This window comes from Oryzias latipes, chromosome 3, assembly GCF_053564925.1.
Source record: "Oryzias latipes strain Hd-rR chromosome 3, Olatipes_Hd-rR_3.1".
NCBI classification, from domain to species: domain Eukaryota; kingdom Metazoa; phylum Chordata; class Actinopteri; order Beloniformes; family Adrianichthyidae; genus Oryzias; species Oryzias latipes.
Window position 1 is genome coordinate 6,034,353 of NC_136239.1, and position 26,346 is coordinate 6,060,698.

The 26,346-nt window shown below is 40.0% G+C and overlaps 1 protein-coding gene across 2 annotated transcripts; it reads right to left on the reverse strand.

Annotated features, from left to right (window-relative positions):
- Window positions 1-1,056: 1,056 nt before the first annotated feature.
- On the reverse strand, window positions 1,057-25,554 carry plekho2 (pleckstrin homology domain containing, family O member 2). Of its 2 annotated transcripts, none has more exons than XM_023951924.2 (7): window positions 24,185-25,554; window positions 13,254-13,403; window positions 12,913-13,035; window positions 5,379-5,483; window positions 5,193-5,288; window positions 4,748-4,990; window positions 1,057-4,638 (listed from the first exon to the last, which is right to left on the reverse strand). In XM_023951924.2, exons 1-7 carry the CDS (start codon window positions 24,191-24,193, stop codon window positions 3,586-3,588), a joined length of 1,779 nt encoding a protein of 592 aa, XP_023807692.1. In that variant the 5' UTR covers window positions 24,194-25,554; the 3' UTR covers window positions 1,057-3,585. The 2 variants fall into 2 exon arrangements, with proteins under 2 accessions (XP_023807692.1, XP_078800294.1); XM_078944168.1 differs by lacking the exon at window positions 24,185-25,554 and adding an exon at window positions 13,504-14,018.
- Between the last annotated feature and the right edge of the window lie 792 nt (window positions 25,555-26,346).

Here is a 26,346-nt window from a genome sequence, read left to right on the forward strand (position 1 = left end):
GTCAGCGGGAACCATGGGCTGTTAAGGGAATTGATTGGTTAGTTTCCCAGATATGAATAACTTGCGGGAGAGAAAAAATATCATTACAAAATAGAGGGTTATCAAGAAGATGTTAATAAAAGGAGTCAAAGTAAGAATGTTTTTCTGACCAAAAGCTATTTATTTCTTTATAAATCAGTGGTCCCCAACCACGAACCGCTGTCAGACTATATTTTCATGGACCGGTCTGGAGGGGGCCAAAGTTTATTTTTAACAGAGTAGAACATTATCTGTGCTTAAGTTTTTAAAATGCTGCCTTCCTAATTCACCCCTAATCTCCCTTTTCCAAGTTTCCTCAGTTCAGAAACATCGTCAGCAGGTCAGAAACTTTATTTGATTAAATCTTCATTATCTGTCACATATTTGTGGCTGGTTTAAACTTAGACTTTGTGATGAAGACTTCAAAGCGGGAAGTAATCCAGCGTTACATTCTCTGCCAAACCACCTGAGCATCAGTGAAAACATGAATATTTTTGTGTGAGTTTTCTGTTTGTTGTGATATCAGTAAATCGTGGATCTTTTCAGGATTTCTTATCCTATTTTTGAAACTTAAAGTCCCATTACCAAGCTATTCGTTCAGAGTAAACTATACCCATATATGGTAATTTCTTTGGAACACTAAAAGAAAGATTTCTTAATGAAATATGAGTTAGCTATTTTCCTTCCCAGAAGTAAGACGTGTCTGTGTTTCACCCAGAGAAAACAACATCTAAACTTTTGCAAAGATGGATGTGCATATAAAAGGAAAGCTTTAAGCAGACCAGCGCTAGCGCCGCAGAGAAAGTGTACGTATAGCCTTGGGCGGAGCTGCCAGCACAGACTCTTCCTGGAAGGGGCTGTTCCTCACTTTAAGATGTCACAATGTGAGCACCCACTCGTTTTCGTGGGTTGGGAGGGGGTCAGAGAGCAGAGTTTTAGAGGAATGCTCAGAAGAGTGTGAAGAATGTTTAAGAGACAAAGGTTTTTATGTGAAAGTTTAAACCTTGGAGCTAAGAAAAGATAAAAAAAGAAAAGAAACAAGTTTGATATTTATTTTTGTAATTTGGAAAAGTTATGTTTATCTCTGATTATGAGCATCAGCACATGTGAATCATGAAAATGACAAAATATACTGAGGCATACAACACTTCGCTTTCAACAATTTGAGCAAAAATAACAGGAAAACCAACATGTTGAGCAAAAGAGAACTTTAGTTAAGTCATTTATCTGAAAAAGTAGACTTTAGAGAATACCTGATCTGTGCTACACACTTCTATGATATTGACCATACTGATTAAATACATAGTTCCTGCAGCAAAATTACAAATTATATAAAAAAACACACTAATCAATAGCCTTGGCAGTAAGCAAAGAAACAGTGAAAAGTGTAAAATTCATAAATAAGAATACATTTTTGCGTTTATTTTACAACCAATCGAAGCATCGTTTATTTGACTCTCACTCTTTAATTTTAATAATTGCCCCCTTAGAAACATGAATAATACTTCATTTTTAGGAAAATCATAGTACAGATTTATTTTCCAACAACAAACGTGAACAATGGTTTGCAGAGAAATCCCAGTAGAAGACAACAAATGGTTCCATAATTTCATAAGACACTTCTGCCCACACTAACCCAGGACTTACACCGGTCTGTCTGCAGTGCATCTCGCTTGCATCGCGTACGGAATTAGTTTACATTGTCTCTGCCGCGTCCCCCCGACTCCCAGAGGAGTGGTTTGTCCTGCCACCCCTGTATGCACTTCGTCCCACTCTCTTCGCTCATGCAAAACTTTGACAGTCAGGCCCCATGGCCTCTCCTTCCTCACTAAGTCCTTGTAAAATACATGTTTTGGGTCATAAATGATGTTGTGCTTTTCCACTTCCAAAGCTAAACTTGATGGTGATGTCTGGGGTATTAATGCCTGATATCTTTGGGCACATCCCCTGAAATATAAAATACTATTTTATAAAGTTTTATTTTTGAATGAAAACAGAAGCTTTTATTTTGAAATCCAGACCTCTTTCCTGGATCTTCAGCTTTTTACCACCACAGACTGGAACTAGAACTCCTACATAAAGCATGCGGTGCGGTGAGACGCATATCAGGCGCAGACATGGCGGAGGTGATGTAAACATCCTGATTGATTTTTGAAAGTTCCATTTCATTGTTTCAACGCAATGGAGATGCACTGCAGACCAGTGGAAACCAGCCTTAAGCCTTACACACAAAGCATTTTTTCCCTCTGCCTTTCAAAACGAGCACAGCATAACGGTACTTTCAGCTACAAACTAAGATAACTGCCTAAAAAAATCCTTTATTTCTTAAAACGGTAGAAGACAGAAGCATCATCCTTTATCAACTTCATACAAAGAATCAACTCAGAATGCAGCACTAGCTAGTAAAGCTTTGTGAATCAAGGTAAAAAAATCTGCTTTAAAGGGCCTATACCATTCTTTTCTTTTCTGAGTTAACTATATCCATGTATATCTTAAAATATAAATTTTTTGGCACACCAAAGAACATTTTTTATGAAAAATGAGTTATTTTCCCAGCTTATTTTCCTACGATGACTCAATCTCTGAGGCTCCGCCTTTCCCTCCTTGTGGGTGCTGCCCATGATGTCAACCTAGAGTCAGCCTCAGCAGCGTGTCTGCGTTACACCCGTGAAAACAAACAACATCCAAACTTTTGCAAAGATGGATGTGCATGTTAAAGGAAAGTGTTTAGCCGACTATCGCTAGCTCCACCAAGAAAGTGGGTGTTAGCCTGGGGCGGTGCTGGCAGTGCAGACTCTTCCTGGAAGGGGCGGTTCCCCACTGTGGGATGTCACAATTTGAGGACCCTCATTATTGTGGGCTGGGAGGGGCTGGTGCTCAGATAGCAGGTTTTTTAGAGGAATGCTCAGAAATGCGTGAACGGATCAAAGTACGGCTTCGGGGTTGTTTATAGTGAGGAATGAACATTATAATACATTTAAAAGTTGATTTTGCATAATTTAGGTCCTTTAAAAGTCTGACTTTTTAAAGTAAACTCATTACAGGTGTTCTGAGAAAAGCTGAGGGAAACACATCTGTTAAGGTAATAAAGGAAGAAGTAGTCAACTGGACTTGGTTTATCCAAAATATTCTATTTTATTACTTATTTTATATATATTTTTAACCCTTGTGCTATCCTATGAACCCACCCTTGCATTGACGTGTTCTACCTACCGTGACAAAGGTGGATAAAGGTGGAAAGATTTCATGTAATCCATGGACACCAGTGAAGATCACAAATCATTGAAGAAAAAGGTTCAGCGCACTGTCTAGTGGGTCTACATGACCCAACTCCCAATGTTAAAGTGCCTAGGATAGCACAAGGGTTACTATATGACAAACCAAGTCCAGCTGACTACTGCATGAATGAGAATCATAGACAGCACACATCTGGGTTAGTCATCACACAGAATCTTTTTGAACCAAGTCTTTCCTCTTTACTCAATCTGCAGACATTGATCTACAGTCTAAGGCGCTTATTGAAAGTGTCCAGTCTGTGTGAACTGAGGAATGATTTGTCAGTAATCTTCACCAGCTCAGTCTGTTGCTTGGCCTGTTCTGAACTTTCTGGTTTTTGATCTCTTGGAGGACATTGTCAGCTTTCCTCAGTTTCTCCATGGCCTGAGACAGTAGCTCCTCCGCTGAGCTCTCCTCATAACCTCCTTCCTTAGCCAGGTTAAGAAGCTTTCTTGTGTTTTCCATTTCAATAGCAACTTTAGCCTGGAGGTCTGTGAACTCATCTCCAGGAGGTGGTGCACACTCAGCTGCGTTAGAATGGGTCATCTGAGAAATGAAGGAATTGGAAAGCATGTTTTCATAAGAGGCTGATCTAACCTTCAAAGCAGAAGAGCTCTGATCAGGAATGACCTCTGGTTTCATCTTAGTTTTGAAGGCAGGCTTCAGGACCCTCACATCTTGGTGGCTACTGTTGAGTGCAGAACCTGAAAGTGACTTTTCTTCTCCAGTTGTTTTCTTCCAGAGCTGTGGACTCTGACTGAGGCCGTTGGAGGGTGGCTCAGCTGAAGACAGGACCTCTGAAGGGACTTTGGGTGGAGGCTTTGGGGCTTGAAGAGGCCTGGTTGGGTGATCAGAGGCTGAACAAGTTGGAGTCTTGTTAGGATGAGTGAACTGAGGCTTTTTCTGTTGGACAGATTTCTCGTGGTTTTGTTTGCAAGTTAAAAGAGGACTGTTGCTCTTGCTTTGTGACTCGGTAGAATCTTGGATGTCACACAAGTTGCCCCATTCCACTCCTTTGACAGAAGCCAGCTGGCCTTTCCCATCCGTCTCCTCAGCTCGTCTTGTGTCCGTTTCACAACCCTTCCCTTGGTGTGACTCTGTTGTGGGGTCCACCTGGTACTCAGGTTCACCGGGATGATCGGGGAGGTTTTCCTCTGTGAGAAAAGGTGAAGGAAGGAAAGAACCACGTTGGGGCTGTAGCGTGACTACAAGGTTCCTCAGGGTATTGCTGGGTTTGTTTGGTGGGGTTGGTGGTGGTCCTGGGTTGGTCTTGGCAGCAGGTATCTGATCACTCACAGCTTCTCCATCAGGTGAGGCACAAGATGTGGCTTCATTTGGCTGAGACTGAACATTGAAGAACAACAAATAATTTGCATAGAAATCAATCAAACTTAAAAGTCCATAAATATATGTACATGGGACAATAATGCCACAAACAAACAAACAAACAAACCTTTTTCTCTGGACTTTCATGAATAGACGTATCTTCTGCTAAAGTATCTTCCTCTGCATCGGTAGGCAGAATGGAAGGTTCAATCGTTTTCTTCTGAACACTGGCCTCTGGCTCACCCTCCTCTTCCTCTTCTTTTAAAGTCTCTGTCCAACTAGCAGAGGTACTCTGGGTCCCATTAGGCATGACGGCATCCTCAACGTCGAGATCTAACCGCAGGAGACCATCAGAAGACCCAATGGCCACCTAAAGGGCAAAACGAGTTCAGATGTAGCGTTAGGTATACATGGCTGTTCTCAGCATACTGAGGTTCACTGCTCATAGAGGTCATCCTTTTCATTCACAGTCTAAAAATATTCTGAAACCTTTACGACAAATACAAAAATAATTTGAGATCAATTTCTGGCTTTGAAACTGAAGGCTAAAACCCTACTCTAGTCTTACAAACCTCTTTCATGTGGATCCTGGTTGGTGGCCTCCTGTTCCGGTTCCCTTTAGGCCTTGTTCGAGTAACATGCTCTAAATTAGTACTTTCAACTTTCACCTGCATAGAAATCACTGGGTTTAGACAGGACAAATTTCATTCATGAAACCTCTGGCAGTTAACTGTGGAGCAAAAAAGAAAAGGCTTTACCTCGTCGAAGGCTTTGTTTTTTGCACGACTGATTCCATCACTGAGGGCTTTAATCCAAGCCTCCTTCTCCTCTACAGACTGAGCCTGGAGCTTGACATCATGGACCTGGATAAAGCTGTACTTCAAAGGTCTCATCAAGTGAGGATGTTTATGTGGTGTTTTGTTTCTGTTACACTTTTTCCCCAACAGTACAGAACTTGTCCACAGCTGTGGTGTCAAAACCTGAGCAGATTTACTGCAACATGGCACCTAAACAGGCTCTTACTGGGGCTGCTTCTGCTAACATTTTAAGAGTTTATCACCACGGGAGACCGCATTAGGCAGGAATATTTTGACATCGTGCTCTCCAACTTAGCACAGAGCCACAAGTGAGAGCAAATAAGCCAAATTAAGGATCTAGTAGTTCAAAGAAAGCATTTCTGAGATACATTTTGGGGGCAGTTTTATGCTACAAAATATTTGTTTTGGGAAAAGAAAATCCTAATTCTAACTTAAAAAAGAATAATTGTTAAAAAATGAACCATACTACCATATTGTAGAACATTTGAGGAACCCTTTGAACAAATGTCTACTTTCACTTTGCTTAACAGAACAATATCCACATTTACATGCTGAAATAAAAGACCCAGAGTCGAAGTGAAAGTTTTGTGCTCCTTTTAAAAAACAAGAGGTCTTCCTGATTTTAACTTCTGCTATCTAGCTGGTGGCGAGTTGCTGTTAGGACAAAGCTCAAATGCACATGGCAGCAAAGCCATCTTGCCTTTTGCACGGTATTTTACGCAGTAACCCTTGTGTTATCTTAGATGACCCCACCCTTACATTGACGTGTTCTCCCTACCATGACAAAGGTGGATGAAGGTGGAAAGATTTCATGTAATCCATGGACACCAGTGAAGATCACAAATCATTGAAGAAAGAAGGTTCAGAGCACTGTCTAGTGGGTCTAGATGACCCAACTCCCAACGTTAAAGTGCCTAGGATAGCACAAGAGTGTAGAGGTATTAAGGCCCAGAATATTTGGACAGGGACACAGTCTTCCTGATTTGGGTTTTGCATGCCACCATATTGGATTTGAAATCAAACGACTACAATCAAACTGATGTCCAGACTTTCTAGGTTTAATTCAAGGTGACAGGGCTGTTTCTTGCTGTAGGCAAACTAGGCGACTGCCTAGGGCCCCCAAGTGGCCACAAAGCCGCATGTACCTGTAGCTAGTCCCTGAGTTTATTAAACCCTTTAGAGAATTAACTATCAATAAACATTGGGTGTAAACAAAAATAAACAGCAATAACAAGCTGCGGCTGATGATTTTTTGAATTATTAGCGCTGTCACATAGTTTGTGAAGTGGCAGGCTGGCCACACCCACAGGTGTGGTGGGAATGATTGACAGCTAACATTCAGTCCAATAGCAAAGGGATTGGGGGGAAAAAAATCAACCAGCTCAGTTGTGCAAAAAATGCAGGAAAAAGAAACTGGTTAAGGAAAACTGGCAAACCTAAAGGTAAGTTATTTATTAATGATGTGGCTGTAGAGGTGAAATGTCATTTTTTTCCTCCCCAATTTCATTGTCCTGTTAGCTAAGTAGCTAGCATTGGACACTGGTAGCATTTAAAGTCGAATACGTTTCCAGATTCTATGAAATGTGGTTGTATTCAGTGGCAGCGACAGATTACGGAATTGGAAGATATTGCTCCCAATTTTGCACACTTGATTTTTTTTTTTGCCTTATTTAGGAAGAATTTACTGTGATTAGTCTGTGTTTTTTTTAACCCTAATAAAAGGTGTATTCAGACTTGGAAAATCCTTTTTTTCCAGACCCAGACTGCTAAATTTGTTCCAGATCGAGTCCCAAACCTCACGTTTGGTCTGTATTCAGACTGGTATCAAGCGGACCATCCTGTTATGGAGTTTGTAAACCAGGCGTTCTCAAAGTTTACGTAGCGGAGGGCCTAATTAAGAACTCGACATTAGATTGGGGGCCAATTTTGGTGAAAAAATATGGATAAACATAAAAAGTTGTTTTTAATAACTTTGATGACCAAGTGTCATTTGTACAGCTAACCAGGCCCTCCACATTTTTACCTGGATCTTCTACTCATCTGGTATTTATATCATTGATAGACTTTCTTTTGCATTGGACAAACAATGTCAGCTACTTTCAGCATACATTGTTTTTACAAACTCCCCATTACTTAAAGCCTTGCCACGCCGGATCATTTCCAAAGCCACAATGTAGCTACTAGCTTCTTACACGGCTTCACTGGATTTTTGTAAACCTTATCTGCTGTGGAGCATAGCCGCGTTGTTGTTGTTGAAGCTTATTGCTGCACTCCTCAACCGGTAAATTTGTCATCGTTTTTATGATTTGTAACATAGTGACGATTTATTTTGAATTATTTGAGCATTTCATTTACCTGCTTGCAAATAAGGCACATGACTTTATATATGAGGTACAACAACGCATTTGTCCACGTCGCTTCTTTTTTATCAAAGGCCACAAAAAATCTTCCCATCGGCCGCCATTGGCCCCCGGGCCGCACTTTGAGAACCCCTGTTGTAAACAAAACCATGTGACTAAAAATCTCGTCAGTCATTAGCCAGGAACTACGCACGACGAAGGCGGGACAAAGTAACTAGAGGAAGACGGACTTGCTGCACTTTACAATTGTTATCGGGACATTGAACTTAACAAAACGATTAATTTCGATGACCAGTTTTATATTTCGGGAACAACACTTTTTACTTGTTACTTTGGTGCGACCCAGGCGTGCTGCAAGGCGGTTACTGGCTAGGAGACGAGGCGTGTGAGCTTTAACTCAGAGGTTAGTAACTGTATGAAGGTACACTGATAAGTGTTTATGACTTATCGATTGTCTGTAAAAACTGAGAGAAGCAGTGTGGATCAGATTGGTTGTTTTAATGAGTCTGCATTCTTCCGATCACATTTCAAGGAGTTCCTGTGTCTCTTCGTTGTGGTGTTACGGCATTATTTTAAGAGAATTCTGTTCAGGAACTACAAGGGAGCTTTAGGATGACCTCACAGCAGCGCTGAGACAGAAAATCCTGCAAAAAGCGATTCAGCTGTGTTTAAATAAATGTTGTAACAAGTGAACAGTTGGACCCTTTTCTCTGGTTAATAGCACATCAACTGTTGCTTCATATTTGTCTGTGGCTCATCTATTCCTTCATATCTACTCTGGTTACTTGGGCAATTTTGGCTGGTTTGGTCCAGATTTTCTGCTCCAATGACAGATTGTATTCAGACTGAGGAATCTCAGAGCACCTTGTGGTGAGTTCTTTGTACTTAGTTTTATAAAATTTCTAGAAACTGACACACCGTCTACTTCCTGGAGAGTGCTCTTTACTTGAGTGGGTGTTGGGTAGTGGCTATGAATTTTCTTCACCATGGAAAGGATCCTGCAGTAATCCACCACTGTTGTCATCTATGGCCTTTTAAATTGACCAAGTTCACCTTTTCCTCAGAAGTTGATCGTTTTGGAACTCCTAATATATCTGCAACCTCTATGATGGATTTCCTCCTTTTTTCCACTGGTCCACTTCACCTCCATTTACCAGATGCTATGTGTTCACAGCAACAGCCTCCAAATGCAAACCCCACCCTTTTGTCTGCTTAAATGATGACAGGTTAAGAAGCGAAGAGTCTCAGCAGCCTTTGTGGATTTTTGCAGCCTCCTGAGTCAACGGTCTAGTTACTTTTGGTGCCTAGAAAACGAGGTGGCTGTAATTTCGTGCTCCAATTTAGATATGAAAACTACTTCTTAGAGTCTGCACTTTAAGCCTGCATTGGTTAGATACCGTATTTTCCGGACTATAAGTTGCTGTGGAGTATAAGTCGCACCAGCCCAAAAATGCATCATAAAGTAGAAAAAAACACAGATGAGTCGCACTGGACTATAAGTCGCATTTTGACGGGAAATTTATTTGACAAAATCTGAGACCAAGATATAATAACTTGCACAAACTCATATGACACAATCATAGCAGACTGTTTATCTCATAATTTCACAGTAATTCTTTCTCATGCATACTTATTTATTTATTCCTTTCATAAAGCATCATTGGCCAACTAATACTCTGTTTTCATCCTGTATTTGTAGAATGTAGTCATTTTTATTGCATTTATGAATCTATGAAATCATTGGAACATAGAATATTATGTTTTTAGCCTTCAAGATATTACTGTAAAAAAAGGTTTGCTGATTCTCTGAGTCACTTAACATACCTCATACATCAAATTGACCCAGGAACATCATCTCTGTTCCTCACAAATGAACATAACAGGAGGGTTAACAATGTATTTATTTCAATTTATTTCTAATATAAGTCGCTGCAGAGTATAAATCGCACCCTTTGCCAAACTATGAAAAAAAGGGCGATGTATAGTCCGGAAAATACGGTATTTGTTTCCTGAATGTGTTTTCTGCAATAGAAATAAGTACACTTGTGCCTAACTTATAACAAACTATTTTAACTTTATTTAAAGTTTAAATCAAATGAATTCAAAATTACTTCATTAATCCTAAAAAGGAAATGATCAAGCCTTAACATTCATTTGTGAATTCGGTTTCTAGCTTTGGAGACAGCAAGGCCAGGAGCACAGATAAAGGGGTGAGAAATGCTTTGTGGTTGGTTATAAGGTTAACACACTAAGCAGGTCTATTGCACCGCACTATTTTAAGATGTACTTGTTAGAGGTTTTCAAAGGTTTGCCGTGTCTCTGTACAAACACAGCAGCAAACCAGGAAATTACAATAAAAAAGATAACACGGCAGAAACTCTTGAAAATGTTTCACAAAATATAAAGGTAAAAGTTTCAAAATTAAAAAACAAAACAAGGCGATGAATCTTTGAGAGTCCGGACAAAATACGTCCCAGACGGAAAAGTCTTTTGTTTTTTGTAATCTATATTTTTTTATATGAATGACATACTAAGCTATATCTAAAGGCATTGTGAATACTGGAGTTGTGTTTTAGCACAATTACTTGTTGGGGGGGTATTTTTTCTTAACCTTTAAGAACCTGGAGTCCACAGGCGTGGACATAAAATATTGTGTTATATGAGCACAGTAGTTCATTCTGCTTTACTAAAAACCTGTGACCATATGTGTAGAGGATTAAATCAAATATTAGTCTTAAGAGGTTAAATACATAGTAGTTTTAGACCCTCCATGTTATTTCTCTTGTCCTCTGCAATAGGTTCGTCATAGTCACCGGCATGGAAAAACATTAAAAACCTAAATAATTAATAAAACATTTATATCAAATTAAAGATAATGGTTTAAAATGAATAAAAAAATAAATACCATAAAAATCAAAATATTTTTTCATAGAAATCCTCTTTTCAAATGTGTGTCCTCTGCTTTTGAAAACTGTGTTAAAGTTCAATAATAACGTATTTAATAATGATAAAAGCCCAGTCAGTTAAATCTCTCAGGACCTGTTTTTAGTTCTCCTAGCTGTGGTGAATGCAGCAAAACCACATATGGTCTGCTAAGATTGACATCTTTTGATGTTTTAGATTAAGAAAAGGTCCATTTCCTGTGGTAACAGCTGGAACATGTCAAAGCCCTCTCTCTGTTACAATACTTTATAAAAACCATAGAAGAATCAAATAAAATACATTTTTGAGATAATGGCGAGAGATTGCAATGGCCAATAATCTAGCTAGTTAACCGCCGTATTTTTTTCTGCCATTTTGTCAACTCTGTCGACATCAATTCTGTCAGCTTTTATGTGTGACGGAGTTGAGAAATCCAACAAATATATGCTCTTAATATGCTTATAAATAGGTTTCAAATGATTTCATTGATTGGGATTTATTATCATAGACACATTAGTGCATTATTTTTTTAAATGACAATCTCATTTAATCGATAACTATTGGCGTGTTCTGAAATATAAAAGAAAAAGGACCAACTGTTAACTTGCATGAGCTTTTCATTTGAACTCAACTGAAACGTCTCTTACTTTGCTCCCATCGCTTTCTGGGGGTCCATAAAAGAGACGTCTTCCATTTTTGTTGTTTAAGCAATACAGGATCAGCAGATCTAAATCCTTTTGTTCCATTGATTTTTTTCTATTGAGGAATAATTAAAGATTAAGTCTGAAAATGCCATTTCATAACCTGTGTTTTCAACAAAGTGTGAAGTTAAGCCTCATGTATAGACATGACATTGTATTGCATGTCACCTAAATACTGTTACAGCAGAGCTGAAGATTCTCGTAGGGCTGTTAGATCTACATAATTATGTTCTTTTAGTGTGTCTGACGAAAGTGCTTGCTGGATCTTTACATGGTGAAATAGCTCACATCTTTATCTACATTAATGTCATCAGTGTAGGGCTTCTAAAAGGTGTTTTTGTAACAACTTTCAAGAATCTTTTTTCTTTTTTTTTGATGGGCAATCTATAATAACTTTATATTTATGAAGAAAGAAAAAAAAACTTTGCTGACCGTCTTGTCTGGCAACTGACTACTTTAGATCAATGGGCATCTTGAAAGAAATGTATCACACAGCCACTACGTTCTTTTTGTGCAATGTCCAGATATGTATTTTCATACGTGCATGTATCTTTCATGATACATGCGTGATATACGTAATTCATAAGTGTTTCTCGCATTATTCATTCGTCGACGTGTGCAAATGTCAACTTGAGCTGTGCAAAATTTTGTTCAGTTGAGATTTATGCATTGTAAGTGTATTTTACGTAGTTTATATGCAACTAATGTTTAAATTTTACACAATTGTGGATGATTTTGGCAAGATGCATATGCAAATTTGTGGTTTTCCACAACCATTCCACGTATGTCTAAAGGAGTTTGCACGTATGGAACACCGATTTATAACTTTTATATCATGTATACGGCGCACTTTTTACTTTAAAATTACATACGTGACGCATGAATCAGAAATAAATTGCACATGAACCACACAATAATCACGCACAGTTCTTGTTCTACGTTGATTGAAGTGTTCTTTGCTTGGTTGAGTCATGCTTCTTTAGTAGTTTTAAAGTGGTTTATTCATGATACATCTGTGAACTTTTCTCACTTTTTCCACGTATATTGACGTATGACCAGTTTTCACCCATTATGTGCAAAATGTACAAAGTGGCTGTGCAACAGTGACAGGTCCATCTGAGTAGCCGCGTTTCTTTTGTCTACTTTGTTTTTGAGCTTTCTTATGGTGAAGCTTATTGGTTGAGTTTAATTTGGTAACAGCAAATCTAACTTTTTTTAGAAATAAAACAGGCCCTTGCCATTAAAACAAAAGGAAAACAAAGATGAGCAGTGCTGGGAATGATCCACACAGGCATACATAGAACTTTCAATATTAGGTAAGCACTTTTTATTTTATTTAGGACAATAAACTGAACTGTGGTTATAATTCTAGACAAATGAGACTAAAGGTTATACTTGATTTATAGTCATATGGAAGAAACTGAGAAGCTCATTTTTCATGTTGCTGCTGCATTTCCACAGGTTGCACTTGTGAAGGATCTAATAACTCACCTTATTTCCACACTTTGAAGATCTTATGAGAATCAGTCTGTGCTTCTTTTTGAATGGGCTCTTCAGTTCATGACACTGATCGTAGTTTTCCAGGTCAAGCCTTTCTAGGCAGTTCTGCAGGTCCTGCAGCACAAGGCATGAAATCCATTTAAGAACTTCTATTTCAAACAAAGGTAACAGTTAAAGTCATTTAGCTTCTTCTTGGCAAGACAGTAAGACAACCAGAGTCATTGTTTCATGTCTGTTTGTTTTTTTATGAATCAACCTTTTGATTACATGGTCTGTATCAGAACACACTCTTTGGTTTTATAAAAAAAAAACATCTGTTAGAAGAAGTGTACCTCGTTTTCATAAACCCCAACGTCTGTCTTCTCCAATTGAATGTATCGGTCTTTGTAGCTGGTCAAAACTCTTCCGTGAGCCTTCTTCACCCAGCCGGCCTTACCCAGGAGGGCTTTCTCTGTGTGCTGGGCTGGGTCCTTTTTCGTGCCCTGCAATGACAAAGAGAGGAAGTAACACATTAGACTGCAAGAGTAGTTGGCCTTTCAGTCAGGCAAACTCATGCAGCAGAATATATTTATTTTCACGTACTTTAATTTTCACATTCTTTACGTTGGCATTCACAATCTTTTCGTTTGGCATCAGGCTCCGTACAATTCCATGAGATAATTTTTTTTCCCATAAAACTTTTGGGTAATAACCCCGAAAGGAGCCCACAGGTGGAAGCCGGGGAGGAGGGTGGGGCGACGAATGCAGCGCTTGCGGTAAGGAAGAGAATGAACGGCTGCACACCTGGACTTAAATAGGACGCTGAACAGGTGAGTTAATTAACTACCGCCCTAGGGGAGTAACCAAGTAAAACACTGCAGAGTCATCTGCCTGAAAGGCGAAACTGTTCGCTTATTTCTGTCACGGGGAGCGGATGAGGGAGTACCCAGGTGCAGAGAAGGAGAGGAGGCAGGAGGTTGCAGGGGAACGGGGGCTTTAATAAACAAAACTAAAGACACAAAACCAAAACCACTGCATACGGCAGGCTAGAAACTTGAAACACTAAACACTCGAAAGACTCGAAACAGGGAGAGCAGACTTACATACTATGGACCAGCACAGGAGGAAGGGAATGACAAGACTTAAATACATACAGACAAACGAGACACAGGTGGAAACACTCAGGAAGGGTGGGGACCAAAGTAAAACTCAAAACTACAACAAACCAGGAAACACTACAAAATAAAACAGGAAGTTAAACTCAAAACATCACAGAACAAAAAGGAAACAAGGCACAAGGGCAAAGAAACAGAAACCGTAACAATTTCTGCTACTGGGCTGCAGTTACAAATAAGAAACGGTCTTTCAGGTTTTGAATCTTTTTTTTAAATGCAATTTCTTATTTGCTTAATGCAATTTGTTACTCCAAGGTCAAAATACACACACACATCATCTTGCTGTGGTTTTCACTTTCAACAGTTAACAGCAGCGTACCACAGTCCCCACCTGCCTGAATCTGCCATCATAATCCAAGCAAAAACCACCACCATTGCAGGGTTGGTGATTACTGACTACCATAAAAGCACAGACACACATCAGTTCTCACCTAGCTTGAACCCACACCAGTTTCATACAATAACTCTGCACACTGCCATCCCTCACTCAAAAAACTGCACTACGTACATGAAGATCCCGTGTGTGGAAGTTTTACTGGCGTTCAAATTCATTAACTCCAGGCAGCTGAAGAGCAAACTACAGTCTTTGGCTAGAAACCCATCTCTCTCTTTGGGGATTGAAAGCATCTTGACAAAAAAGACCTCAGGATGTTATGGTGTGAAACTACATCCCCAACATACTCCTGAACACAAGAGTTCTCCAGGGCCGCATCTAGAGTCCGGCTCTGTTTAGGCTCTACAATCACCAATGTCTTAACCAGCATCCCATAAACTCAATCAATTCTGACATTATGGGGCTGATTAGTAATTATACTGAGATGTCACAAAAGAAGTTTAGTCACTGGCGGTGTGGTGTTATGACAACCACACCGAAAATGAAAAACCTAAATACAGCTGAAGAAAACTCCAGATCTAGAGCTGACCATTCACAGTGAGGTGGTCAAACTGTTTACAGACCTTTGGATTGTGGGAATTTATAGTTCAGTGGATATAAGTGGACTATGAACACCACTTCCACCATTTCATAAGTACAGTAGCAACTGTACTCTTTTAGGACTGTTATGTCTTGCTGCTGCTGCTGCTTTGCTGCATCCCCTGTCATTCTCCTCACCTGGCAGGTGAGGCCAATGGTCTTGATCAGCACCTGCCACGTATTTAAGACAGAGGAGGCCTCAACCAGGCAGGAATTTAGAGAGAGCAGAGCGGGAGGCTGAGGAGTGGCTGGGTTTTGAGCTGTGCTGGTTTGGTTCTCTTTTTCCCCTCTTGGTTCTCAGCAGTCTTGTACTGCTAGGTTTTGTTTTTGTAGTTTGGGGTTGGCCCTTGGTAGTCTTTATTTGTGGGTTTTGTTTCTTCCTTTTTAACAGTTAGACCTTGTTCGGCAGCCTTGGCAGGGAGCTGCTGACTCCGACGGTCTCCCTGACTTATTTTATGTTTGGCCAAGGTTCCAATCCCTGTGTTTTGACTTTTTGTTTAAACCAGCACAGTAATTTCCTTTTGCTTTACATGATACATGTTCTTCAATGTTCCTCAACTTCCTGGTGTCCAGTTTTCCTTTCTGACCATCCCATTGCCTGTCAGGGCTCAAGAACATTGAAAAGACTGTAACCTGTCCACCATGACCAAAGAGCTGTCAAAGGACACCAGCGACAAGACTGTAGACCTGAACCAGACTGGGATGAACCAGTCTACAATAAACAAGCAGCTTAGAGATAAAAAAAAATGGAGCAATTCTTAAGAAATGGAAGAAATATAAAGGTCACTGACAATCTCCCTCTGCCTGGAGCTTCGTGAAAGATCTGGAGAATAGTGAAAAAAGAGTCCAGAACAAACGGGTCAATGACCTGACGAGAGCTGGGACCACAGGAAGAGAGGTTACTATGCAGTGATGGCTTCAAATCCTGTAGAACTCCAGAGGTCCTCCTGCTTAAACCAGCACATGTCCAGTTCTCTAGAGACCATCTATGATCCAGAGGAGGATTGGGAGAAAGTCATGTGGTCAAAGGAAACCAAAATGTGGAGGTTCCATCCACCTGGTCATCCAGATAATTTGTTGCACCTGCTCTTCTTAGGCTCTTTGTCAGCCATGTCTCCATTCTCTTTGTCAGAAAGTTTTCAGTCTTCATGCTACTTTCCAGCCCTCCTCACACCAAGTGTTTTGCCTTCCTGCCTGCCCAACCATATCCTCCTCAGCTCTAGTTTTCCAACCTGGCTTGTCTTATCACGTCTAATATACCTTGCCTCCTCCTTTTGTATGGGATCTCCGCCCGCCTCCCCGCCCGACAAAAGAATAAGACTTTTTTTCATTAGCACTGGATGACAGCACAGACGTGGAGGACAGAGTGCAGCTGCTCATTTTTATTGGTGAACTTTAGTTGTGCGATGAGCTGGCAGCCCTCCAAAGTCTCAATGAGACTGACGGGAGAAGACCGCCTATTTATTGGTTATACATTTTTAATTTATTAGTATTATCTTTTTCCTGACAAATTGAAGAATACGTTGTCAAAGGTTGTTTTTTTTTTATATATATGGGTGTCTTGGGTTTTTTAAGGGACTTTGCCTGTTGAGTGTTTCGTCAGCTTTGTGACAGTAAAGCACAGTCCAAACACAGATTTTTCTTCACTCACTTATTTATGAATAAAATGTGAAGTTTTTTTTAAAAAGCAATCCTGCAAACCAGTGTAAAATTTTTGATTTTTAAAGACCTTATAGATTTTTTTTAATAATGTTGAAAGTTAACTGGAATTTCTTTGTAAAAATGTTTGTTTTTCCTCCACTTCGTGAAATAGGACAGTGTTTTTCCACCAATGTGTCGCGGCAAACTAGTTTTCCTTGAGAGATGGTCAGGTGTGCCGCAGGAAATTCATTTTCATTGATCTAAAACCATTTACCATCACCAGAATATCAACCATGTTCATCAAAAAAGGCTCAGTAGTTTGCCGACAGCTTTGTGGAGCTTTTCCAAATAAATGCACCAGATCTCTCAACATCTTCTGCGTCTTTCATAAGGAGGGCGAGAACAACTTCTGACGGAAGCTCCTCCCACACGCGGCGGGTGCGTCCGGTTTAGACACACGCTTTTGGACAAACATCCAGCAGCGAATTTGACGCGGGTTAAAACAAAAGCAGAGGATGGGAATTTGATGCGCGAATCGCATTTGATGTGAACGGACAAATGATTTAAATGAAGCACGCGGAGGCAAGAAAGAGGGGGGGGGGCAATCTGTGGCACACGTCTGGGGCTACTGATCTGTACGGATCACGGATCCTCCGTGCTCCCCTAGTAGCTTCCCGTGGGATCCGGTGTCAGACCGTGAAAAAAGTAAATCAGACAACGAAGCTCAGGGACGAGAGTCTGTCCAGCATCGGTGCCACTGCTTTTAACAATAATCCACTTTATTTATATGGCGCCTTTCTTGACACTTAAAGTTGTCTTACAGTACAAACGATACATAAGAGCATAAAGACACAACAATAACTCAACAATAACACAAATAAATCATCAGTTAAAACAGCATTTGAAATGTCATGTAGTGAATGCACAATGAAAAGGGTAAGTTTTAAGACGTTAAAAGTGAGTCCCTATTTCCTAGATCAGAGGGGAGGGAGTTCCAGAGCTGCTGAATGGAAATGAGACGTGGTCGTGGAGCAGCCAGTAGAACGGAGGAAGAGGATCTGAGGCAGCGAGTGGGAGGAGCAACAGTCTGGAGCTCTGAAAGACACGGAGGGGCGAGGTTGTGGAGGGCTTTGAAGGTTAAAAGGAGGATTTTGTAAGTGATGTGGTAAGACACTGGTAACCAATGAAGCTGCTGTAAGACGGCTGTAATATGATGAATGGAGGAGGTTTGGGGCTTTATTTGAGCAGCTGAGTTTTGAACCAGTTGAAGCTTATAGAGGGTTTTTTGTGGAAGTCCAGGAAGAAGGGAGTTACAGTAGTCAACTCTTAATCTGAGGGGAGGGAAATATGGACGAGTTCTTGACTTTTCACTATAACTCCCATGATGCATTGGGTTCATGTGACAGCCTCTCTTTCTGTGCTGCTGTTAACTGTCAAGCAGAACAGCAAATACAAATATCTGTTTGTAAATCTTCTTGATGAAATCAGAGATAAACAGTTTAGCTTCCTTCATGTTTGTGTTGGAGAACAAAGGAATCATTAACAGCCAGAAATTCCAGCATTTGATCCAAATCATCTTTATCCAAGAAAGAACTGATTTCTAATAATGTCTGGATTAAAGGATAAATTCAATTTCAGACTTCAGTCACTGTTAAGTTTAAATATAATAACAAAATAAAAGAACCGGGATTAAGGTTAAGATGTCAACTGACACATTTAACTAATCTGAAATAATTTAATCAGCCAAAAATTAATAATTTGTTTTTGTTAAAGTTACATTTTTGATTTAGACAAAAGAAAACAAATAAACTTTGTGTTGTTAAAATTAAACTTATAAACATGTATATAATGTTGAGTTTTTATTGTCTAAAACAGGGGTCTTTAACTCAATTTACCTGGGGGCCACTGAAGGCAGGTTCTAGCTCAGGCTGGGCCGCAAGTTTAGTGCACACACGTGAGAAACTTGTGAGTGTCTGAGAGCCAGTAAATTTGTATGGAACATATACTATACTATTAACTATTTACTATTAATATACTATTAACTATTTACTATTTATATATTATTAACTATTTACTATTAATATATTATTAACTATTTACTATTAATATACTATTAACTATTTACTATTAATATATTATTAACTATTTACTATTAATATATTATTAACTATTTACTATTTATATATTATTAACTATTTACTATTAATATACTACTAACTATTTACTATTAATATATTATTAACTATTTACTATTAATATACTATTAACTATTTACTATTAATATACTATTAACTATTTACTATTAATATACTATTAACTATTTACTATTAATATACTATTAACTACTTACTATTAATATACTACTAACCATTAACTATTAATATACTATTAACCATTTACTATTAGTATAATATTATTTATTTACGATTAATATACTGTTAACCATTTACTATTAATATAATATTAACCTCTTACTATTAATGAACTATTAACTACTTACTATTAATATACTAGCGTGTTTCACAAGCGTGACAATAAAGCTTTAGTGTTGCAGCAGACACATGAGTCATGACGTGCTAAGGGTTTCCACTGATGTTACAGGTAAAGGTAGAGCAAAAGTTATAGAAGAAAATAAAAGCGAATTAACAGTGATATCAGTTGCAACATTTAGGTCTACTTTAGTTTAAGTCATCGACCAAAAAAAAAAGGTATTGGTCGTTGATGTCAATGTGGCAGATTTTCTTTTTTTTCCAAATAGGCACCAGATGGCTTTGACCTTTTTTTGTCCGTCTCTCTGGCGTTTTGCCGCTTGACGATAAACTTCCCCATCAAAGTCGTCTCCTAAACCAAGTTTCCCCTTGGTGACGTCATCGTTCTGTGTTCCCTATCTTTATTTGTCATTTTTACTCAGAAATTAACAAAAATGCGGAATTTTATATACTGTAGCTATATTGGAATGTAGGTTAGAGAATGTCACGCTATGACTGATTTTTTAAAAATATTTTATAAATTAGCCCCTCCTCCCCCCACCCTCCTTTCCGATCCCTCCACTTAATTTGGGAGAGACCCACAGTCTGACTGATTCAGATTCCAGTTCAGACGAGGAAAACAAGGACACACACAGATCTGTTTGTCTGTCGGTGGATGCATCAGAATGGAGCAGAGACTTTGGTCAGCCCATTCAAGTTTCTGCGTCAGTAAAGAGAGCTTTTTTTCCAACTGCTCCTGATTTTGAAAAAAAAAAACCTCTGAAATGCAATTTTAATCTTTATTTGCTTTAGATATGTCATCCATCAAGAGAAAATAAAAGCTTCTGTCCTATGGTGATGTGATTTTGCTGCATGTAAACTGCCAAATCCTCCTTTTTACCTGCATCACACAGGAATGCAGGAATATTCTGCCACTTCAATTCATATTTTAAATTGGCAAGTACACTTTCCATGTTAACTTTTTCTATTTTTTATCATATATGTTTTTTAAACTGCCAAGAACATTTCCTTGTACCTCCTTATTCAATGTCTCATGCTTCCCCACCATGATGTCTTCATTTATTCCCATTTATCTTCTTCCTGTTCCCTCAAGTTTCTTCTCCCAGCATTTTCCCATATTGGTTTTAGGGTCTCCATGCCAGGACCACTTCATACGGGTTTACTTGCTGGTTCCAACTTATTTACACTGATTAGACAGCATGATCATTGCATGATTTAGGTGACTGGTTGTCTGAGACTCCTGACCCCCTCAATAAAACAAAACTGAATATTTCAGAGTGGCCTTTTCTTGTGGCCAGTCTAAGGCACACCTGTGCAATAATCATGCTGTCTAATCAGCATCTTGATATGGCACACCTGTGAGGGAGATGGATTGTCTTGGCAAAGGAGAAGTGCTCACTATCACAGATTTAGACAGATTTGTGAACAATATTTCAGAGAATTGGTTATTTTGTGTATGTGGAAAATGTTTCACATCTTTGAGTTCATTCCATAAAAATGGGAGCAATAACAAAAGTGTTGCGTTTATATTTTTGGTCAGTGTATGTCCAGGTCAAGTCCACAATACCAACCAAGATCCAGCCCAAGACTATCCTCAAGTCTCAGGACTGTGCCAAAGTCCATCTGGGCCCAAAGTCCAGGTCCTCTGGCAGAGTTAAATGCCTCGGTGCAGCCCGGTCTCCAAGTGCTGGGCCTTGGCCCGCTTTGGAGATGTGCCGCAGCACAAGCCCCTGGACTCTGGAAACCTTTAATCCTAGTCTGAGTACGAGCCGCAACAAACCTAACAGATAAAGCTGTGATGACAGCTGGGAAATGAAATATTCTGTTTGTTGCCATGGCCCGAATCAGTGCTGTGAAGAATTCCGAACTCCACATTTCGGACTCTGCATCTTCTCAAGCAAGTGCTCTGAGACAAAACTAGGATTTTCTATTTAGCGGATTCTCCACTTCCTCAGAAACCATCAGTCAGCCAGATTTACTTCAACTCTCTTTACAGAGACTGCCATTTCAGGATTCAGTTCCCTCTCCCTTTCCCGTCACCTTCAGGAAGAGCAGGAAGTGAGTAGTACACACTCATATCTGCCTCCCCTGTGGCTGACACCATCAACTAACCCTTTACTTGCCATCCATCTTTTGCCAGTGTTCTGACCCATTCTAACTCATGGTCATCAATGCAGAAACACCCATTTACTCAACATTATTTCAACAGAGCCAAAGGTGTGTCTTGCAGTTTCCAGGATCTCTTTGAGAGGAAGTCTGCTGTTTATATGTTTTTTCTTAATTGTTCCTTTGTAATAAATGATGTCTTCCAGTCTGAGCTACATCTGAGCTGCGTACACAAAAACAAAGAAGTATTAAAGAAATGATACCATGTCATCTGGCAGCAACCCCTGATCACAGTTTATTGTTGACGACTAAGATGACTCATGAATTATAATGTCATGAATTATGGTCAGGGTCTCGTGCATATAGCAAGCACTTTATCCAAATACATTTTGTTTTCCTGATTTTGTTCTTTTTATTTAGTTTGCAAAAACATTTGCTAACTAAAATTCTAAATGTTTCATTTTTTTTTTAGTATTTCTAATTTTAGATGTGCATTTGCTCTGCTGTTGTCTCAGCTGCTGGTTTATTTCATTTCCTTTTTAGGTTCAGTTAAATTCTCCTCATGGTTCCCTCTCCATGTTATCACACTGCTTCACATCCTCCTGTCCGGGCCTTTGTTGTTCCACCTGACACGTCATCCTGTCTTCACTTTCTGCTCTTAAATTCTCTACACATATTTTTTGCATACTTTTTTTAAAGGTTCTGCTACTTGTTGCGGTTTCCTTCCTGTTTTAGTTCTACCAAAAGATGTTGAACATTTTCTACTTGTGTCTGAAGTCCGGAATTCGGTCTTCTCATTTATTGCAGGTGTGACATTAGGACCTGAACAACAGTTCTATGTATTGCATTTGCTGCAGGAGTAATTCATAAACGTCCTGCATGAGTCCAGTTTAGACTCCTCACACTTGTTCTATTAAGATGTGGTTCCTCCTTACATTGCAGTTCCATCTCTGAGTTTATCAGAACTTCCACGATGCGACATTGATGCTTCTCACGAAGTGAGGAGGTTGGCACTTCTCCTGCTTCTATGCTCCTCATGAGACCTCTGAGGAGGGTGGGGCATTCTATGCTATGTAATTCTTTTTCTTTCTCCTATTAAATTTAAATTACTGCAAAAAAAAACCTGCACGACATCAGGCGGCAGCTGCACTTTGATATGAATAGAAAAGTTATAGAGTTCCAAGTATCTACGATGCTCCAGAATGTGTTAAAAAGTTCACACAGGAAGTCTGCTATACACTAAAAGGCCAACTCAACTCTTCAGCTCAGCCCACAGACCTTTGCAGTTTATTAGCAGTGTTTTCTGTGGTCTTAACACAACTATTGACCTGCACTTGTAGTGACGTAAACAGGTTAACACTGAACTGAGTCACTTCACTTTATACTAAGAGGCTGAAAAAATGAAAAAAATGAAACCCAGTTTCATCATAAAATACATTTGGCATGTTATTTAGCACAAAGGCCATTCCTTACCAGACATTTCCCAACTTCAGATCAGAAATGCATTGGCACAACACAACAAAAACACAAACTGCACAGTCCTACAAGCTGGGATTCCTGTTTGTGAATTTCATGAGAGCAGGTGACACTGAAGAGGACTTTTCTTCGCATCAGCTGTCACGACTGACTGATCCAAGAGTCTTCATCAACAGACTAGTGTGTTCTGGAGGTTTGTTTGGTGGAACGGCTCAACCAAAACGTTTTAAACACTATAATGTTTCCATGACAACAGGTCAGTTCTGCAAATATAAAGTGAAAACGTGCCTTAAAACAGAAAAAAAGCTTCAAAATATTCCTTATATTCTTGTAGGGGACCTTTTCATTAAGAGGATGATTGGTAAGTGATGATTATGAAAGGCATCATTTAAGCTCCTCCCCTTTTTCTTTTTCTTTCTCTTTGTAAGGAAAAAAATGGATTTCTTTCGTCTCAGATTAAATTTAAACGTTCTATGTATACATTTCTAGTTATTCTCCTAAGTTATTATTATTTCTGGTTTTAGGTTTCAGTTTTGCATTCAAAGGGCCGGGCTCCTGAGGACAGTTCCTATTCTCATTGTTGCTGCTAAACTTCCTTTTTTAGTAGAGATACTTCATCAAATGGGAAACCAGTGGAGGAGCTGTCATTTTCATTTAAATGTTTTACCGCCGCCGTTCTTATGCCAGAGGGGGAAAATGCATCTTCTAAAGCTCATGGTTTCAGAGGATGCAACTGTTGGAAGTGTCATCCTAGACATCCTTTGTCAACCTAAATCTGCAGGTTTTTTAGGGCAATAATCACAGACGACAACATTTTGAGATGCCTGACCCCAGCGCTAAGAATGAGTTCTGTGTGTCATCCATACATCAGATGTTTTTGTAAAGTACCAGGATTCTGCTGTGTTCCGGTGCCCGGTTTGACGTCTTCCCCTTTTGGATACTACTTCCTTTCTTGGTCTTTGCTCAAACAAGCTGCGATGCTAAACACTAAAGTTCACTTCTGGATGGAAACTTTACTGCATAAACCACAGGGCAGCGTGAAGAGAAAAGGGTTGTGGTCACATGAGCAGCATGTTTTACAAATGTATTGAACAAAGTTCCCCGCTCTGCTTTTGTGCTACACAGTAAACCAGAGCAGCCGTTTGGCTCCAGATCTACAGATGCTGTGTGACAAACACTCAGTAATATGTTTGTGTTCGTACCCAGATCTTAATCACACAACCGTCCACAAACATGCAGCTGGAAAACTCCAGTGGTTTATCCTCGGAAAAGAAAAGGAAGGCTCCCGAGTGATGGGCGTTCCCCTGCAGCGTGTTTGACCTCTCGCATCAATCAAGAGTGTTATTTGGAACAGAAGCAAACTGAGGCCTTCTTCTCAAAACGGTTCAGCAGCTCTTTTACTAAACAGCGTCTTCAGTACTCACCTCTTCCATAATGAAAGGCTTGTGAGTTTTGATTCAGCTCCTTGTCCAACGTGGTGGTTCTTCTCAACATGGACTCTAGATGAGCAGCAGACACATTTCCAGCAGCACAGCAGCCTACGTTCACGTTCTGAAATGAGGAACTGTCAAGTCTCAGCTGCATCGCTTCCTCTTTTGCCTCAGAGTAAGGAAGCAAAAAAAAAAACCCTTCGAAGAAAAAAGCCTTGGTTCCGGTTAGAATCTGTTTGCAAGCTTACAGTTGCCTGATCAAAAAGAATAAGCAGGTACCTGTGACTTCTTTTGGGTCCGACGTAAGCACGGTTTCAGGGTCCTTAATCAGAATGTTATATATTTCATAAATAAATACAATATCATTTCATCAAAAGCAATCAACCAACGCTTAACCTAGAAATATTCAATAAAGTTTTTCCTACATTGCAAATTTACAGGTGGCAAACATTCTGATACGACATGTTATTATCATTATTCTGTTTTGGGATTTTTACATTTCCCAAAATTCCCTTTTATTGTAAAATGCATTTTGTTATTGACTGATTTTCAGGGATGGGCGGTGTAGGATTCAGGTTTGTGACAGGAACATTTGTCTTTGATTAACCTAAAAATGACTACTGCTCATCTCAAGCATTACAGATAAATATTAGCAAACAAACGTTAATGGTGCCTCTGTCAGTTCCCCTCCCTGTCCCAGCTCTGCTCTGCTCCTGACTCACCAGCTGTTACTACTCATTTCATCAACCACCTGCTCTACTTAAGGAGACCCAGCTCCAGCATTCAACGCCAGTTCATTAACCCTGATGGTGCATAGTCATTCTAAGACTCACGGCTGGCCCCCTTGCTTTGTTCTCTCGCTAATCTTGTTTTGTTGTTGCCTCAGGAACTTCATATCACGAGAGTCACTTGAGTCAGACGCAACCTCTTGCAGCAGCTATCCTCCTGGATCCACTGAGGAATTCACTCCTTCTACTTCTGCAGCCACGCCGCTCATCAAGAACTCCAGTCACGAACTCCGACCCACACCTAGACCTCCGGTCTCGTCTCGGCCTCCACTTCGTCAGAGCCTCCAGCCACGCCAACTTCTAAACCCACATCGGACCGAAAAAATAAATCTTTTTTACTCACCTAACCACTTACCAGTCTCCTCCTTCCGGGTTACAGCATCTGGGTCTGTATCGTTTTCGGATCATGACACAAACAAAAGAGATAACAGATTATACACAATGATGAATCCTAAACCAGTCTTAAATATCCTGCAAATATATTAAATATCCTCCAAAAAAATCATTGAACAGACACTGAAGACAAACACAAGAGCCCCAGTGAGCCTCCTCAGACAGAAAAGCAGAAATTCCCTCTTCTGAGACCAGAGACGTGACGAGGAGCCCTATCAATGATCCAGTCATGGATCAGCAGAATCACAAGAAGCTAAAAATAACCAGGACCTGATTCAGTGTGGCGTTGTGAGAGGTGACGTGGCACAGTATGGCATGGCATGACGTGGTGTGAGATGTTGTAACTGCCCTTTTACTTTCCAGCACTTTTCCCTACAATAGTACAACTGAGAATTATGTGATATTCACAGATTCAAATAGACATGCAATCTCATGTTTATATGAGGGCTTACCTTTAGAAAACTACTTACTAACATAACAACCTAAGTTTCTAACTTCATGTTTGGTCTAAAACACCAAACCATCTGGTAAACACTGCAATGCTAACAGTCGTAGCACTAGCTTTGCTAATGTGGGAACTGAGGTCATAGACACGTTGCTGTTCCCCTTAAGTAGCAAAGTAAAGGGGGGTGTCCGTATCCCTGTGGTGCGGGTTTTGGTCCTTGTCCTTGAGCGTTAGCCCCCTCCAAAATTCCAACTGCGGGCGAGCCTGGTGGGGTAATGTTTATTATGCTCCTCAGGGACCCCAACCCCTCTTGGGTGTCCTCCTCATAGGGATAGGTGGGCGGCCCCTGAGTTGCTCTCTTAACGACCTCCCGCGGGGTGGAAGGGTGGTTGCCTGGAGCATGGGTTGGGTCTCCCTTGCTTGTGCCTGGGGTTGGGGAAGGGGGATTGCCCGGAACCCAGTGCTGGGCTGCTCGTCTGGGGCTTGGGAGGCTCTCCAGTGAGGTCTTGTTCTTGGCCCACAGGCAGGGC

Excerpts from the sequence above, each read along its gene's own strand:
- plekho2 (XM_078944168.1), bottom strand. The coding sequence starts at position 13,554 with ATGCCAAACGAAAAGATTGTGAATGCCAACGTAAAGAATGTGAAAATT. Across the intron at positions 4,991-5,192 it reads CCAGGATCCACATGAAAGAG|GTGGCCATTGGGTCTTCTGA; the intron begins GTTTGTAAGACT and ends TTTGCCCTTTAG. Across the intron at positions 4,639-4,747 it reads ATGAAAGTCCAGAGAAAAAG|TCTCAGCCAAATGAAGCCAC; the intron begins GTTTGTTTGTTT and ends TTCAATGTTCAG.